Consider the following 18,375-nt stretch of genomic DNA (forward strand, 5'->3'; position numbering starts at 1 on the left):
TTTCTGTATTGACCCAGAGAATCAACTAATCAACCTACAAATTAACTTTCATCTTAAAATATTTTTTCAAAGTTGGGAATAACTAGACAGTAGCTGGACCTTACTTTCCAAAATAAAAACCAACTGACAACATGTAAAAAAATTATGAATTTTGTGGACATACAGCTATTTAAAGAAAACCATTAAAATATAAATATCATATTTGTGAAAATGAGAGAACTAGGGATGCCAAATCCCTCTTTCCTGATTAGCCCCTTTCTGCTTCGATATTCTACTCTCACTTGAAATATAACCTCTAAACCAAAATCATCACTTTTGCCCTTAAAGTGGCTCACTGTCCAAAGTTCCCAATTCTGTTCCCTACTCCAAGTTTAAAGACTTAGTGTCAACCATAACACTTCCTCTTTCCTGCCAAGCGCAAATTTGAGTGAGTGCTAAGGTACAGAGATCAATGAATTTTATGCCTGGTTCTTTATATATAAAATTTTAAAAATTATTTTTGTCTGTGCTGGGTCTTCGATGCTGCGTGGGCTTTTCTCTAGTTGTGGAGAGTGGGGGCTACTCTTTAGTTGCAGTGTGAAGGCATCTCATTGTGAAGCAGAGGCTCTAGAGTGTGCAGGCTTCGGTAGTTGTGGCACGTGGGCTCAGTAGTTGTGGCTCAGTACAAAGCACACGCTCAACAGTCGTGGTGTCTGGGCTTAGTTGCTCCACGACATGTGGGATCTTCCCAGACCAGGGAATAAATCTGTGTCTCTGGCAATGGCGGGTGGATTCTTTAACACTGAGCCATGGAGGAAGTCCTATTCTTATAAAACTTTAAAAATCTACACTAGAAAGCAGGGAAAGGAACATACAAATAACCATAATACAGATATGCTACCATGAAAAACACACAAGAGGGAAAAATCATGTGAGGTAGGGGATCAAAAAAGATTTTTATGAAGACAGTAGTTGACACATGCTTGGAAGATGGGTAGGACACCGAACTGACAGGAACTGCTAAGCGTGAAAGAGCATCACACTGAGAATAAACAAAGATTTAGAGATGAATAAAGAGATTACTTAGGAAAGTTATGACCAACCTAGATAGAGAGACATTACTTTGCCAACAAAGGTCCGTCTAGTCAAGGCTAAGGTTTTTCCAGTGGTCATGTATGGATGTGAGAGTTGGACTGTGAAGAAAGCTGAGTGCCGAAGAATTGATGCTTTTGAACTGTGGTGTTGGAGAAGACTCTTGAGAGTCCCTTGGACTGCAAAGAGATCCAACCAGTCCATTCTAAAGATCAGCCCTGGGATTTCTTTGGAAGGAATGATGCTAAAGCTGAAACGCCAGTACTTTGGCCACCTCACGTGAAGAGCTGACTCACTGAAAAAGACTCTGATGCTGGGAGGGATTGGGGGCAGGAGGAGAAGGGGACAACAGAGGATGAGATGGCTGGATGGCGTCACTGACTCAATGGACATGAGTTTGAGTGAACTCCAGGAGTTGGTGATGGACAGGGAGGCCTGGCGTGCTGCAATTCATGGGGTCGCAAAGAGTTGGACATGACTGAGCAACTGAACTGAAAGAGATTACAGATTAAATTTAGGAAACCAAAAGTAATACAGAGGGGCTGGAATGTAGATCCACGTAGGGAAAAAGTAGGATCAAAAGTTGGAAAGACAAGCCAGAGGCATGTTGTGAAGATCATTAAGGGCCTTCTGTGCTATGGTAGATGAAGGGTCACTGAAGGTTTCTGGTCCAAACATATGCAGTGGTTAAAAGCCAGGACTCTGGAGCTAGATCCAAATCTCAGCTTTTCCACTTAGCAGCTGTGTGACCCTGGGCAAGTTACTTAATTTCTTTTTATCTCTGTGGGGCTAATAGCAGCACTTAGGGATGTTGTGAGGATTAAATTGGTTCACACGTGTAAAAAGTGTCTAGAAAAGTAGCTGTCATAAAGCAAGTACTTATAAGTATTTGCAACTATTTAATATTACCATCCTATCCTTTAGAAAGATAAATTTAGCAGCGATGTATAGAAACGAACTGAAATGAATCTTCCCAAACACTTTACAGGTTCCCCAAGGATAAAATGCTTTTTCATTCACTTAAAAGAAATCCCTCAGAATATTTAGTACAGTTCCTTACAGACCACACATATCTTAAAAAGCGTTTATTGTGAGATTGTCTGTAATAAAGTACAATGGTGTAGGAAATATCTACATGAAGATTTAAGGAATACTCACAGTAAATGAAAGATTTATTAAAATGGATGGTATTTTATAAGTGAAATGGTCATAAATGAAATGGCCTTGGAGATCTTTGCCTTACTTTGAACATGTCCTATTTTTGAAAAAAATTTCTGTATTATAGCTGAAAGTAGACCCAATAATGTTTCAGGTAAATAACTTACTGTGAATATACCACAAATGGGGAGACTCAATGAAATTCCCCTCTCCCATTTTCTTACTTGACCCAACCAACTGCATTTTCTTTACTTTTTTAAATCTCTAATGATAGCATTATACGGTTTCTGTTGAACAGATCTATATTAAAAGTCAACAGCTGCCTTTTTGCTCAATATACACAACACCAAGTGTCAAAATACCAAATGTGACCTTTTATTTATAGCAAAGCTAGTAAAAAGAAACACACAAAAAGTGCAGTCTTTTTATCTCAATTAAAAAAAAAAGCAATTCAAAGAACTGTCAGTTTGCTTCAAAACTGAAGTCATAAACTGAAATGTCATGTAAGTAAACTATACATTCTGGTTTATACATATTCATAAATACATGTAAGTATCATTGATAGCAACACCCAAATCTTTATGCTTCTTTGTCAACTCTAAAGCAATAAATCCCAAAGGACTATTTCATTCTACTTGCCCATGGCATTTCCAGTAAGGATATTTAATTTAGCTGTGACTTACAGCTAATGAGGGAATACATAAATTTTAGAGAGGTATGTTATTGAAAAGTGATTTTGATCCAAATACTTAGTTTTATGTACCTTGATTTTCAAGGATCTTTAGGTTCCCTCATTCTCTTATTTAACCTCTCTACTATTTCAACAATACGTTTGCTAAATATTGGCTCAGACTGTAAAGAATCTGCGTGCAATGCAGAAGACCCAAGTTCGATCTCCGGGTCGGGAAGATCCCCTAGAGGGAGTGGCTACACACTCCAGTATTCTTGCCTGGAGAAGTCCATGGACAGAGAAGTTGGCGGACTACAGTCCATGGCGTCACAAAGAGTCAGACTCTCGACTGAGCAACTAACACTTTCACTTTTTCACCTTGATTTTCAAGAATCCTTAGTTTCTTTCATGCCCTTAGCTAACCCCTCTATTTCAACAATGTTGTTAGTTAGCTATTCCAACAATAGCTTTGCCAAATATTACCTTTTCATCAGTCTATAGTCAATAAACAATAAAATAATGTTACCACTACCCATAATCTATTACCAAGTGTACCATGCTTTTTAAGTATCAAACTTATCAGTAGTTACTTGCTAGCTGGGCAAAGAATTCTAAAAAGTACCTGGAAAAACGTGTAACTTCAGAGCTTGAAATAAAACATTCTGACAATTAAAAAAGTATGAATGTTATGTTTATGTAAATCATCATAAATAAGTAAAGTTGTAGATATGAAATTTACACCTATATATTATCACTGCTGTCACCGTACAACCTAATTTCTTGGGTTATTCAGAGGATATAAAACAAGGTCACTATGTAAACAATTATCCCTTCAAGTTGCATGATTAAGCTATTTATAACTCAATAACAATAATTTCATGAACAGTAATACTTTATTACATGTCTAAATTTCCCCTGTAAGATTATGTAATATGGCCTACGGCTTAAGTACACACTGAAATGGGGTATGGAAAAATTCATAAACTCACAGGTACATTGAAGAAGCTAATGACAACTAGAAGAAATTTTATTTCATAAATGAAAAATGAACAATTTTCAGTTGTACTATTTGCCAGGTTTCTATCAAGAAACAACTATCTCAGATATTTCAAACTTATTTTCAGCCTTTGAGGTGAGACTCTTTGACTATACTCCAACTGAAAGCTTTACAGATCACTATAGTCCTTTAAAAATAATTTGGGAAATATATGATTTTCATAACTCACTGCAGATACTATTCTTTAACATATTTGTTTTCAGTCACTTTGCAAACCAGTCAATCTTTAATATACAGGAGAACAGAAAGTTGGGGTCTGAACCTGTGCAGCAATTATAAGTTCTACAAGAGGTATTAACCACATCTGAATGATATAATTTTGATTAATAAAAAAATCATCAACTACAACTTGTCTAAGATCAATTACATGGCTAGTGAATTGTGGGACTGGGATCTGACTACATGTTGATCTAGTCCCAAACCTGTGTGTTCTTTCCACTATGGTAGGCTGTCTTTCGCTTAGAAAACCTCTTTAGTCTATTCCAGAAACATATAAACTCATGCATTCTTTGGTTTTGGTACTTACATATACCCCATGAAGTTTATATTACCACTACAACTGACTTCACAGTCTGTATTCCTGCAAAGCTCCCTTCCCCAAGCTGGATTTCAGAAATATTCACCACAGACACACTTAAATCTCTTTTTAGAACAAGGCAGGACACAAGTAAATAAATACAACAGATAATACAAAAGGGAAACATTTTAAAATTAGGATGTTTTGACCTTTCATAGAACAATGACTAACATTTGAGCATTTGCTATATATTAGGCCATGTGCTAATTCTTCAGGTGCTATATTTTATTTTCTCACAACCATCCTTTGAGATAAATATATTAATTCCAATTTTATAGGCGAGAAATCAAATTACATGCCCCAAATCATAAAATTCATAAAAAGGGAATCAAAAAATCAAATCTCGATATGTCTGACTCAAATCTCATGGGACTATTTTACTGCACTAAAACTCCAATACAAACTCAACATTTATGAGGAAAGGGGTTAACAACAGAAGTATTTTAGGTTTATACTAAGCTGAACAGTGGAGGACTGATGTATATTACTCTTACTATGCCAGCTTTGAAAGGGGTTCTGGCAGCCAAGTGAGGAAGAACTCAACAAGTCTGGTCAGTATAATAAATGCAACGGCTGTCATCACTCTGTAATACCTTTTTCAGAATTTCCCTCCTCTTAGATTTTTCTACTCTCTCATGACTTCTGTCTATGTTCTTGGTCCCAAATTCCCCTTCACCAAATCTTTTAAGTCAACTAGTTTACATCCTTTATCCTGAAGTGCCTACATCTCTGTTGATAATAGTAAAAAGGGGATTTTTGGAACTAAGGTTGTAAAAATAAAAATAAATGTTTTGTTCAGGAAATCTCATCTCAAATTGGAAAATCTGGATTATGCTGTGAAATTCACAGTATTATAAATTATTTCAAGCTTCAAGTATGACCTGTGAACACTGTAAAAAGACTGGTCTTTGAATTTTTATTCAAAGCTCTTATTTGATATGCTGAAATAAATAATACTGATGATTTACTTTTTTTAAAAAAACAAGGAAAAAATTTTATACCACTTTACCATTATGAAGAAGTGGTATTCTTGGAAGGCAAAGAAATTTACTGGCCCCAATATCCATCAACTGATGAATGGATAAATAAATTGGGATTCACCACACAATTTGGCAATAAGAGGAAATGAACTACTGATATTTGCTATAATATGGATGAACATTGAAAACATTATGCTAGGTGAAATAAGCCAATCACAAAAGACCACACATTGCATGATTCCATTTATAGGAAATATCCAGAATAAGCAAATCTACAAAGACAGAAAGCAGTCTGCCTAAGAACTAGGAAGTTGGGGGGTGATGGCGAAGGGATCTGGGGTTTCTTTTTGGAGTACTGAGAATGTTCTAAAATTGACTGTGGCACAACTTTATGGTTATACAAACCACTTCATTGTACACTTTAAATAAGTGCATCTTACGGTTAATGAAATTATATCTCAAAAAAGCTGTTTTAAAAAAGAAATTTCCTGGAAAAAGACTCAAAAGGCCATTGAAGAAGTTTTGTAAATGCTTTTTAAGTTAAAGACGAGCACAATCTCAAGATTTTTGCTCTCTGAGGTAAGCCAGTTCTGTCCTTCTCTGCAAGTCATGTCCAAAATGATTAACACGACAAAGTTCTAGACAGTTTAGTTTGTTTAACAAAGGATAGTACAAAGCTCCTTCACATCAAACCAACTCTGCTTACCGAAGTTGTCACAGTTCAGGAAAAGGGCTTATCATTTAATAATTTTCTACTATTTAATAACAGATGTGCTTTAGAAGCTTGTAATTTTAATGTTTTAAACCAAAGGCTGCCAGCGTATAGGCTAGGATCTACCTAAAGATCTTGAACTCTTATGTGACAGATGTCAAGCCCACAGTGTCCTATCTGAGGTTTACCAGGATTTTCTGTGGAGAGAGTAGTGGGTAACAGAATGGGAAATGAAACCCTTCCTCATCTTTCTCAATCATCTGCCAGTCTTCATACTTGAGAAAAAAGAAAATTCTTCCTTGCAAAAGGTTAGCCATCTCCTAGGTTTCAACCTGCTAAGGCTTTCTTCCCACTTCTGATGTTTTTATCCATGAGAGGTGGGGTGGAGGTATGGCTGTTAAGAACATCTAAGTTTATCTGTGTCCCCTCACTCAATCTTTCTCAGGTCAGGAGGAATGATTTCATTTGACTGGCAGTTTGAGATAAAAAACTGGGCATAAGTGGTCCAACTTTTTGCCCTTAGGAGCAAATTGCCTAAAGGGAGCACTCATCTCTTTCGTTCTTTCCCACTGGAAGTCCTACAGAGCAGGTCCCCCAATCCTGCCTGGGATTGGACAATTAAGTCTGTTCAATTTTGAGGCCCAGTAAGAGGAAGCTGGAAAAGGGAAAGGCTACCCACTCCAGTATTCTGGCCTAGAGAATTCCATGGACAGTCCATGGGGTCGCAAAGAGTCAGACACGACGGACTGACTGACTTTCACTTTCAAGAGGAAGTTACTTGTCCAAGGATATAAGTCACATTCTCCAATATCCTCTTTATCAATATTAAATAATATTTTGGCTAATTATCTTATTCTTTTTTTCTCAGTTCACAATATTAATAGGGAAGAGGATGATAATGAGACTCCTTAAAAACTCTCACATCCAATCTAATTTTAAAAAGAACAAGAGTAAAGGTATTTTCAGGAATAAATACACTATGACAGACTACAATCTGAATAAGAGAACCAATTCTAGAGAGAAAAATTTTGCTTAGATATAAGGAAGAGGTTCAAGTTCCTTCATGTGCTAGAAGACTCCTGGGAAACAGTTGGAAATCTTCATAAAGTACAATGAGTAAATCCATCTAGGATGATAATAATCCTCAACGGTCGGGCTTCCCCAGTGGCTCAGCAGTAGAAAATCTACCTACAATGCAGAAAACACAGGGTTGATCTCTGGGTCAGGAAGATCCCCTGGAGGAGGGCATGGCAACCCACTCCAGTATTCTTGCCTGGAGAATCCCATGGACAGAGGAGCCTGGCAGGCTACAGTCCATAGTTACAAAGAGCCGGGCACGACTTAAGCGACTGAGCACGCACAATCCTAAGTGGTCACTGAAATCTGTGCCATAAAGGAATGATGCCTCACTAAAAGATCTCTAGATCACTTATATTTATCAGGAGCAGCTTTGTTGATCTTGTTTAAAAATTTTTTTTTCACTAAAAATTTGTCTCTTGAGGGATGAGAAAACAGTAACTGTGAGGTTAAGGTAACTGTACAAAGTACAGGACATCCCTTTAATACTGAAACCCAAATCTCTTTTACCTCTTCTGTATCCTGGCAAAAATTTTAGCCACTGATGTGTGCACAAATTCCTACATAGGTAGTGTTCTTGAAGGGGGACTTTGCAACCCGGAAACTCAAATCTCATGTGCGAAACACTGACTTATGGGGCAAAATGTAGAAATGACTATTTAACATTGGCCAAATATAAGAACCCTAGGGAATCAAATCAAGTCATAGATGTCAAAGTGCTTCAAAAACTATAAAGCACTACATAAAATATTGTCTTGATATTGAGTTCCAGTAACCAGTAGAAATTTGACCCTAGTATAGCAGAATTAATGTAATTCTGCCATTATATTTACTATCATTTAACACTTTTTATTACATTAACAGAAACTCCTAAAGGTCCTTACTAAAGTATCCCCCGTGTATATTCCCCATACAAAGGACATCTATTTCTGTTACACTGTATCTTTAGAGTTCACGGGTGGTCCAGTGGTTAGGAATTGGGGTTTTCACTGCCATGGCCTGGGTTCAATCTCTGGTTGGGGAACTAAGGTCCTGCAAATCACTCAGCCAAAAAAAAAAAAAAAAGGGGGTGGCAGTCATCATATGTTTAAAAGTTTGTGCATCATCCACAAGCTATTAGAACAAATTCAGGAAATGCTATCACACACAGATGAAAATTAAAGGAATATAGTTTCTCTGTATTTGGGCCAATACTATAAAAACAAATAAAAAACTGCCAGTACGGGACTTCTCAGGTGGCTCAGTGGTAAAGAATCTGTCTGCCAATGCAGGAGACACTGGTTCAATCCCTAGGTTGGGAAGATCCCCTGGAAGAAATGGCAACCCTCTCCAGTATTCTTGCCAGGAAAATCCCAGGGACAAGAGGAGCCTGGCATGCTAGAGTCCATGGGGCTGCAGAGTCAGACATGATTGAGCATGCCAATGCAGGGGACATGGGTTCGATTCTCGCTCCAAGAAGATTCTACATGCTGTGGGGCAACCAAGCCTGTAAGCCACAACTACTAAAGCCCACATGCTCTAGATCCCAGGCTCTGCAACAAGAGAAGCCACCCCAATGAGCAGTCCACGCACCGCAAGAAGAGTATCGAGCCGAAGAGGAGCCTCTGCTCACTGCAACTAGAGAAAGCCCACGTGCAGCAACGAAGAACTAGCATAGCCAAAAAAAAAAAGTCTTAAAAAATGGTAAAAAAAAAAAACCAAAAAACTTCCAGCATGAAACATGGCTCATAATGTTATAGTAATATAGTTTATTTGTTGAGATTTAAGGAAGTTATTTTACTCAGCTTTTTGTTTTGGGATATTTCATTTCCTTTTGTGGTAGTTCAAGTAGAAGCTGAGGAGTACAGAGACTAGGAGTTGGAGATGAGAGACTAAAAGAGGAGAAACGGTGATGGTGGAGTCCAAAGCCAAGAGGGAAGACAAATTTGTTTGACTTGTGCTAAGCCTTGACGTCTTCTCACTTCCAAGCATCTAATAAAGAAATTGTGTCAGTTCTCAGTAATAAGTTCTGAGCTTCAGTTTCAAAACTGGGATTCTGACACCTCTTATAAACTCGAACAGCAATACAACGATAACTAACTTTTACTGAGCACTATGTATCAGGCACTGTTCTAAATGTTTTACGTGGTTTAACTCAATCATTACAATAACTCAGAGATGCTATCTCTATTTTACAGAAGGGGAACTCTATAGAGAAAGGCCAGGTAAGTTAACCAAAGTAACAGAGCTACTAAGTGGTAAGGTTTGGATTTGAATCCTAAACTTTCCCATTCTAGTTTACTGCAGTGGTTTTCAAACTACATTCTGAGGAACCTTTCAGCTCCAGGAGTTCTATTTTCAAAATATACTTTGTTCATTTAAAAAGTAAAAACATTACAATCAAGACTTTTAGTACGATGTATAATGCACCAAAGGGAATCAACAACATATTAACTTTTTGCTGCCAGGTAAAGTCACTTTTTTGCAGATCTTAGTGTAAAGCCACTCCAGCATTCTTACCTGGAGAATCCCAGGGACGGGGGAGCCTGGTGGGCTGCTTTCTATGGGGTCGCACAGAGTCTGACACGACTGAAGCGACTTAGCAGCAGCAGCAGCAGCAGCAGCAGTGTAAAGCCAGTCCTGCCACCTCCGAAATCTTAACTGAACTTCCTGTAAATGTTTCATTGATCTGGAAAGTGTAACTCTGCACTGATTTTTTTTTTTAAACTCAAGACTAGATGTGTTTATTCAGGTAAAAAGTACAGTGAGCATTCAAGCTCAAACACTAGGCAAGATTCAGGTACATCTTACCACAAAGCAAAGGCACAAAAGTGAACAAAGAAACATACCACTTCATTCATTTTAAATTTGGGGGAGCTCCCTGTCTGACATATTTAACCTTAAGAAATACAGGTCAGGGAATTCCCTGCTAGTCCAGTGGTTAGGGTTCCATGCTCTCACTGCCAAGGGCCCTGGTTCAGTCTCTGACTGGGAAACGAAAATTCCACAAGGCATGGCCAGAAAAAAAAAAAGAAAAATGAAAACAAGAAAGAAATATCGGGTAGATATGATTTTGAAAAAATCTCCAGTGTTCTTACTATCTCCTCTTATTCCTCTTGCTAAACACAGAATATTTAACTGAAAGGTATCTTGAGATGGCAAGGGAAACTTTTAGAGGGGGAAAAAAATCACCTGCTCCACCCCTACTTCAGCCACACAGCACCAGTGTTACAGTCTGGACTTTGTGCCCCCAATCCCCTGCCCTTCCACTCTGCTGTATCAATAACTCTCAGTGAAGTCTTCAACTCTATGGGTCTAAGTCAACTATTCCACTGACCATATGCCATCTGGTATTCAATGACTAAAATATATATAACAGCTTTCTTTTTCACTTTTCCTCTTTATCCAGTTGAGATTTAATGAGCCATCATTACAATATTTTGACCAATGCCTTAAACACTTTTGCTCCTCTGTCATTTTGTTGCATGTATCTGGCAAACCACAACTCTGAATGAAGCTGTCTATTGGCTTTCATCATACACTGGTGCCAGAGTAGCTGAGCACCACCAGAGGGTCAACAAAGCATAGATCGGTTATCACACTTATGTTCATGACCACTGACTTCAATGAAGTCTCCACGCTGCTAGATAATCCTATCGTCTCCAGCTGTCTCTCACAACTATTATTTCAAACATTTTCTACTTCTTTCAAACCTTGGGACTTCCGTCCCTCCCATCTCCAAGGCAACTCACAGCTGATGACTTTGCCTAATTTAAAGGAGTTGTATTCATCTTATTCTTGTTTTCTTTCAAATACAATAGAGTTTAACATCTTCTCAGGGAAGTTATGAGATTACTTATCTCTCTTTCCTCCCTCTCTAAGCTGTTTCCTTCCCATGGACATTCAGTCTATTTTATAAACTGGGATTCCACTTGAAACTTCTTTACAAAAGGAGTCACTGAACACATAATCAGATTAAAAACAAGTCAGGAACTGGATGTCACACACACAACTAGCAACAGTGACATTACTAACATTTTCAGAAACAAAGCCTGCAGTTTCACCAAATTTGAAATCATTCTGATATTTTCTTTATATGCTTTACAGTTTTAAAAAACAGATATAATTAACATATAAGATTGTGTATGTTTAAAGTGCACAGTGTTTATTTGATACATTTATAAACTGCAACATTACCACTGTAGCAATAGCTAACACTGCTACAGGATCACATAATAATCATATATGTTTTACACTTAAGAGCTCTGCTATGACTATATAGGCAAGAAAAGGAGCAGAAATTTTTAGAGTGTTATTTTAATAACCAGTAAATCTGACAGCATGATTTTGTGTTACTAGGTCTAGATGGGGGAGAGAAAGGAGGAGGAAGCAACAAATGTCCCAGCCACGGCTTTTTTTAAGAGCTAAAAATACTGCAGGATAAATACAGAATCATAAGCAATACTTAAGAAGTAAGTCTGACAGCACAGTGATACATTCTTACAACAAATTATTCATGGAGGGAGTCTGATAGTCCCAACTCTCATTATTCCCTTCACCTGCACTGAACAAGCAGTTAGAAAAGAAGTTTATTTCTTTACTCCCATCAGCTCTCCTGGCAGCTGTTACATTAATTAAAATTTTGGTCTTACAGGTCTGGGTGAGTGTGAGTGACTGTGTGTGTGTATGTGTGTGTGGGGGGTGTAGTTGGTGGCCCAAGCCAGGAAAAATCCTGCAAAGGCATTCACCTGGGATACCCTTCAGAAAGATGCTTTCCTCTTTCCCGAGGGCACCACCTCGTCGCTGCTGCCCACAGTTCGGTGGTGTTACAGCAGGCACTGTTGGCTACTGGGCTGCCTACAACTCTAATGTGTTACTTAATTTTGTAACTACTATTAGGATCTCGAAAGCGTTTTGTGATGCGCTGGAATGAAAGATGCTCCATAAAATGAAGTTTATTATTAGAATTATTACAGCTCCGGGGCCTAAAATAAAGCAAAATTATAACCACATAGGCTTCAAAGGGAAAATCGGAAGCCACATGCATCTCAAACACTGCCAAGTGGGCAGGGGCTGGGCAGGGGCGCGGGTCTGAGGCTCTATTCCGGCGCGCCCACCGCCACCAGCTCTCGCGGCACCATTAACCCGGTCCTGTCCGGACCTCTATCCCGGACGCCGCTTCTTAGGGTGGGGGAACGAGGGTCAGCGGTCGGCCCCGACTCCTTTCGGCCTCTCGTCACCCGTCAGCCCTCTGGGGACTCTTACACCCCACAGGCTGCCTCGCTCCGGGCCCCAGTCTCACCGCCTGGTTTCTAATTCCTTCACAGGCGCCTCAGTTTCCTCCAAATCGGTTTCCTCCTGTCTCCCACCTGGACTTTTTTTTTTTTTTTTTTAAAATCCAGGACGACGCTCGTTGCCCCTTCCGCTGTCCCCCAGGTTGGCGGGTGTCTCCCTTCACCCTCTCTCCCAGGTCCAGGACCATCAGCCCGGTCCAGATCTCCTCGCCCCTCGGCCATTTCGCACTCAGCCCATGGTGCCGCTCCCCTCCGTCCCCCGCGTGTCCCCTTCGCCAGCCCCTCGGCCAGGCAGCCCGGGTCGCCTCACCGCTCCCTTCTTCTCAGGCTGGCCGCCGCCGCGCATCCTCCAGCCCCGTCTTCTCCTGAGCCGGGTCTCCCCTCCCCTCCCTTCGCCCTCAGCCAATCCCCCGCCCGGCCCCGCGCGCCTGCCGCTCGCTCACCCGCGGATTCCCCGGTGTTGATCCAGTCCGGGTTGGCGATGCTGGCGATGGCGAAGATATCGGCGGCCAGAAAGAGACATCCTGAGATGATGGTCAGTTTATCCATCTCCCCGCCCCGTCCCCCCACCCCCCGAGCCCCGGGCAGGCCGCGGCCTCACGCCTCCCGCCCCATGGGCCGCCGCCGGGGCCAGAAGACCCCACGCCGCCGCCTCGCTCCCCTCAGCCCCCGCGCGCCGCTCGCGCCCTCCGCGCGCCCGGGACTAGCAGCCGCGGCGCGGCCCGCACAGCCGGAACCGCCGCCCGCCCCGGAACTGCTCCGCCCGCCCGCCCCTCACCCGGAAGCGAAGCCGAGGCGCTGGCGCGGCCGGCTCCGGCTGTCGGCCCCTGACGACCCCGTTCTGTCTTCTCGGTCCAGCCCAGGCTCGCAGCCCCAGTCCTTCCTCCCGCCCGCCTCAGGCCTTGCTCCGCCCGGCTTCTTCTCGGCCGCCCGCCTCGCTGCCCTGGACTGGGCAGGAGCCGCTTTTCTTCCGGCAGGAGGCGGCCTCGCGACCGCCGAGGGAGTTGGTGACAGGCTCTTGTCACCTTGCATTATCGTTGCCTCTGCCGTATCCGTCAGCCCGGGACTGCCCTATTTAGGGAATGCAGCAGGCACTGTAGGTGCTGGGGGTGCCGGAGTGGACAAGAGAAACAAGTTTCCTGTTCTCAGAAAGCTTACCTCCTGGGGCGGGGGGAAGAGACAGAAACTTTGTTAAAAACTGATCTTTAATGCTAGGTGTTAATCTGTCTGATGAGAGGTTTAGGGGGCGGCGGTTTGATGATACTTAGGATAACCAGGGAAGGTTTCACTGAGAATGCCGCGTTCATAAAGACCTCATGCGTGAAGATCTGGGCAAGACTGTTCCAAACAGAAAAGAAAGTTCAAAGAACATTAGGGAAGCGGGCAAGGAAGAGGTGGGCTGTTCAAGGAACTGCAAAACGGCCCATGTGGCTGGAGAAAAAGAGAGGTAGGCAGAGATCAAATGTAGGACTTCGAGAGCCGTGATAGAGAGTTTGGATTTTGTTCTAAATGCAACAGGAAAGCACTGGAGGGTTTAAAGCAAGAGAGTGACAGGTCTTATTTAGTCTGTAAAAAGAGTATAGATTGTAGGTGGGGAGGGGCAAGAACAAAAGCAGGGATACCAGTTAAGAGGCACAGTAGTCCAGGAGAGAGAGAAATGTAGCTTTAGCTAGGATAAGAGTATTGAAGATAGGGGACAATGGGCAGATAGGGATGTTTTTTAGGCAGAGGAAAGGACGTGCTGATAAATGGGGGTAGGGGGGCAGTTGAAACAGGATTCAGTGAATAACTCCTAAATTTTTGGCCTGAGTAACTGGGTGTTTGATGATACTATTTACTGAGGTGGGATGTGGGGAGGGGCTTAAGTTGGATGGAGAAACAGAAAAAGAGATGGTTGGCAAAATTTGTTAGTGACACATATGGCCTACCACATACGATTTTGCTATCTAATGGAGGTTTCCTTTTCTTCCATGACTCATGTACTAAATCAGTATTAACTCTGACGTCGAGTCCAGCTCTTTCTTTCCCAGATAGTTCCCCATGCAGCGAACAGGAAATGAGATGCTCATTTTCTCCATAAAGGCCACCTAGGTCATCTCTAGAAAGACCTAGAAGAGTGATATCTGTCTCTATTTTTGGAATGCCTACATGTCCACAGAACTCAGCAGGTTTCAAATTCCACCAGACCAACAGCTTTGCAGAAATGCACAGAGTTATCAGTATCAGCACATAGATTGGGTAAGGAAGTTCAATTGCTAGCCTATAGACTTTCCTGTCCAAACATTGGTCTTTTGTGGAGGGGGAGGGGAAGGGTAGGGTTTTTGTTATTATTATTAAATCATATATTTTTCTTCTGCCACAGAAATTGACACAAGCTGATTTATATGTTCCAGGGACTTAGACATAATGCATATCACATTACTGCAGGAATTTTTCACTGTTTATTGTTGTTTAAACACTGGAGAACTTTGGCGGAGTCATTTTCTTGGCTTCTTTCTGGTGTTTCTGTTGCCAGTTGATAGAAACTCCAGCTGTACAGTTCTGAATTCTTGGCCAGCTGAGAATCCTAAGGTGAAATGTTGGAACACTTGCCTATTCTAACTCCAACTAAGTGGAATTATGACTTGATTCTTGTGTTTAAAATATACAAGCATAAATTCCTCCCTCTACCCAGGCATCCCTTCCTGTCCCTCCTACCTTTGCCCCTCCATGAGAGGTCTGAATCTAAGATTAAAACACAAAAACAACTATTACAAAGTTAAAAGAATTTAAAACTTTTTCTACCGGATAATAGCTGCACATCACTACAGACAACAGCCACCTATCCCGTTCCTTACCAATCAGGATGTGGGATGAGAGGGGTGGGCAGGAACCAAATTCTCTGTTTACAGGTTTCCTATTAGTCCCAATAATTTGGGGCTGGTTTTAGCCCCCAGTTTCATTCATGCTTGCCAATGTAGTGTTTCAGAGTCCCAAGACTCTCAGGACAGGACAGATCAGTCTGTTTTCTATATCTGTCTAGATTTTAGTAGAGGCAAACCCTAGGGGTTAGGGAGACATGGTGTGATGGAGTGAAAAAGAACACAGAACCATATTTCAGTCCCACCCATGCTACTAACTTGAACTTGGGAAAGTTACATCACCTCTCTGGGCCTCTTTCCTCTATCTGACCAATAGATTCCCAGAGTCAGGCACTCTGTTTCAGTGATAGAACCTCCCCATCCTCTCACCTCTATGCAGAGCAGCTAGAACTTTTGTATCCAGAGAGAAGATGAGCCATGAGGCTCCAACGGGCAGAAAGTCCTTAAGGACCCAGGAAAACAGAAGGTCCCCAGGAGGGAGCTATGCTAGCAGCCTGAAGTCATAGATAGTCATTCTGTGGTTTTTAAAGGGCTCTGGACATAGCAGGCCTTGTCATGATGGATGTTAGGCCTCAGCCCAGCAAAGGCTGAATCCAGAGGCAACCTCAAGGAAAGCTGTGGAGGGGACTGTGCAATAACTCTTCTTTTTAAGGAGAATCTTTGGCCTGACAGGGTAAAGAACACACCATCTCCCTGGGGATCAGGTTTACCATGCAGGCTAAGGATGTGGTGAATGCAACATACATGTTCACCTGGGGTTTCTGGGATCAGATGAAATGAAAGAGCTAAATCCAGAGGCTAGTAACTTGTGCCAGGGGCTCAAATATCATTTAGTCTCTTGGATTGGGTTCTGCTGAAGCGACTTAGGGACAGATTATTGATTACAGTGCAAGAAGTTTATTAGGGAGTACTCTTAGGATCAACTCCTGTGGAGGAAGGGAAGGAAGCAGGACTGGGCAGAGGAAGCAGTTTGACTGTGGTGCAGTCACAGGAGGCTTTGGCAAACCCACAGGGAACTCTGAAGTGGTAATGGCTTGTTCTGAGTTCTGAGCTGGGGTAAAAGGGCCAGCAAAGCCTTGATATCTCTGTTTGGACCAGTCATTGGATGCTAGACATGGGGCGTGACCTAGGGTAATGTGGCTCTTCAGCCAAAGACAATTCCTTGAGAGGGCTGACAGCTGAGAGCTGTCAACCTACAACCTCTGCAGAAGCTGGGCATTGGTCCTCCAGTCCTGAAGGGGGACTAGGTAGGACAGTGCAGCATTTGCAACAGTGCAGCCATTGTGCTGCACAGATTCACTTGCTTCTTTTTAGTTCTCAGCGCATCACCTTCAGGACCCAGTGGAGTCTTTTCCTGTGGGAAAGTTATAATAGGAAGGTTAATGGGACAAAATAGAACTCTTGCTGCTGCTGCTGTAGCTCACCTTAATGTATAACTGACATACTCATCATTTTCTGCCTCTCCTGTCCATCCTAGATTTCTCTCACCCTCAGCACCTCTAGGTGGCTTACATGGTGGCATGGTCCAGACCTCCATCCCTAAGGGGGCTGAGCCTCTGGTTGCCATGTACCTCTCAGGCTGTGGCTGCTGAATTTGTCTATTTACTATAAAATAGGGCAAAGGAGAACTGAGGCACCCAGGTAGATCATGTGGGTGCCAAGCCATTTTTCTACCGGTGAAAAACTGAACAATCTTAGTGCTTCCCTGTGCCCAAGGCTATGTATGCTCCTCCTGTACGGGGACGGGGTCCTCATTATTACCTGGGCAGCAGGTCCAGCTCCAGAATCCCATTTAGCATCTACTCGTTCATGCTGTCCCTGGCACAAGCTGTTGCAGGTTGTGTTCTCTGGGAATACTCTGAGTTGCAGGGCATTTACTGGGAAGTACTCTCCATCAGTGGACAGAAGGAAGCAAGGCCTGGCAGAGAGAGAAGTCGGGTTGCCGAGCAGTGATAGGAGGACCTCAGCAGGTCCCTTAGGGGGCTCTGAAGCTGAGATGGCCCTTTACAGTTGTTCAAGTTGGGTTGAGGGAGCCAGGTTTTTTTACCCTGCATCGATCGGTCATTGGATGCTAGCTGCCCTGGGTAGATGTGATCTCGGGCAAGAGCTCTCTTCAGCTAGCGGCAGGTTTGGGGTAGAAGAGAAGGAACAGATCCTTCAGTCCTGAAGGGGGATCTGGGCAGCACAGCATAGCATCCACAAAGGTTGGTACCTTTCAGTTCTACCAGTCAGTGTGATCTTGGCATTCACTATAAAGAGTTTTCAGTCTGGGATAGAAGGAGGGTCCAGGAACCCTATGCGCCAGGTCCCTCATAGGACCTTGAAGGCTGATGTACTTGATTCCTGCAAATGCTCACCATTCTCTACTGATAGGAAAATGGAGGGAAAGGATAGAATTAATTTAGTGTCTGGACAGAAGCCTCGCCAGACTGAAGGAGGAATCAGGCAATCTATCACAAGGAGCTACCTGCAGGAGATGTCTTGAGGCTGAGAGTAACAGGGAACAGGATGACATTTCCTTCTGAATCAGCCACCTGAGCACAAAATTTATGCAACAAGAAGTCTGCTCTGGTTAACTGGGTAAAGCCACAGAAGTAGCTGAATAAGCTGGGACCTCCCAGTTTACCATGGAAATCTTTGGACAATGCTATACCTCACAGGTGCTTGATTACTGTTTGTTGAAAGCATGAACACAAGAGACTTTGCCTTTTGGTTTTATCAGAGTCCGGATGACAGTGCGTGTGTGCGTGTTAAGTCCCTTCAGTCGTGTCTGACTCTGCAATCCTGTGGACTGTAACTTGCCAGGGTTTTCTATCCATGGGATTCTCCAGACAAGGATGCTGGAGTGGGTTCCAAGGGATCTTCCCAACCCAGGGGTCGAACCCTTGTCTCCAGTATCTACCTGCATTGGCAGGAGAGTTCTTTACCATTAGTGCCAC

The 18,375-nt window shown here is 42.4% G+C and overlaps 1 protein-coding gene across 1 annotated transcript in view; it reads right to left on the reverse strand.

The window, feature by feature from the left end:
* Positions 1 to 13,135, reverse strand: part of MOSMO (modulator of smoothened) — a 73,435-nt gene extending 60,300 nt beyond the window's left edge. Inside the window, exon 1 of the mRNA XM_052664316.1 lies at positions 13,019 to 13,135. Coding sequence (XP_052520276.1) covers positions 13,019 to 13,124 — 106 coding nt within the window. The 5' untranslated portion in view covers positions 13,125 to 13,135. The remainder of the gene's footprint in view (positions 1 to 13,018) is intronic.
* Positions 13,136 to 18,375: the final 5,240 nt, after the last annotated feature.

Source organism: Budorcas taxicolor, chromosome 2 (assembly GCF_023091745.1).
Source record: "Budorcas taxicolor isolate Tak-1 chromosome 2, Takin1.1, whole genome shotgun sequence".
Classification (NCBI taxonomy): domain Eukaryota; kingdom Metazoa; phylum Chordata; class Mammalia; order Artiodactyla; family Bovidae; genus Budorcas; species Budorcas taxicolor.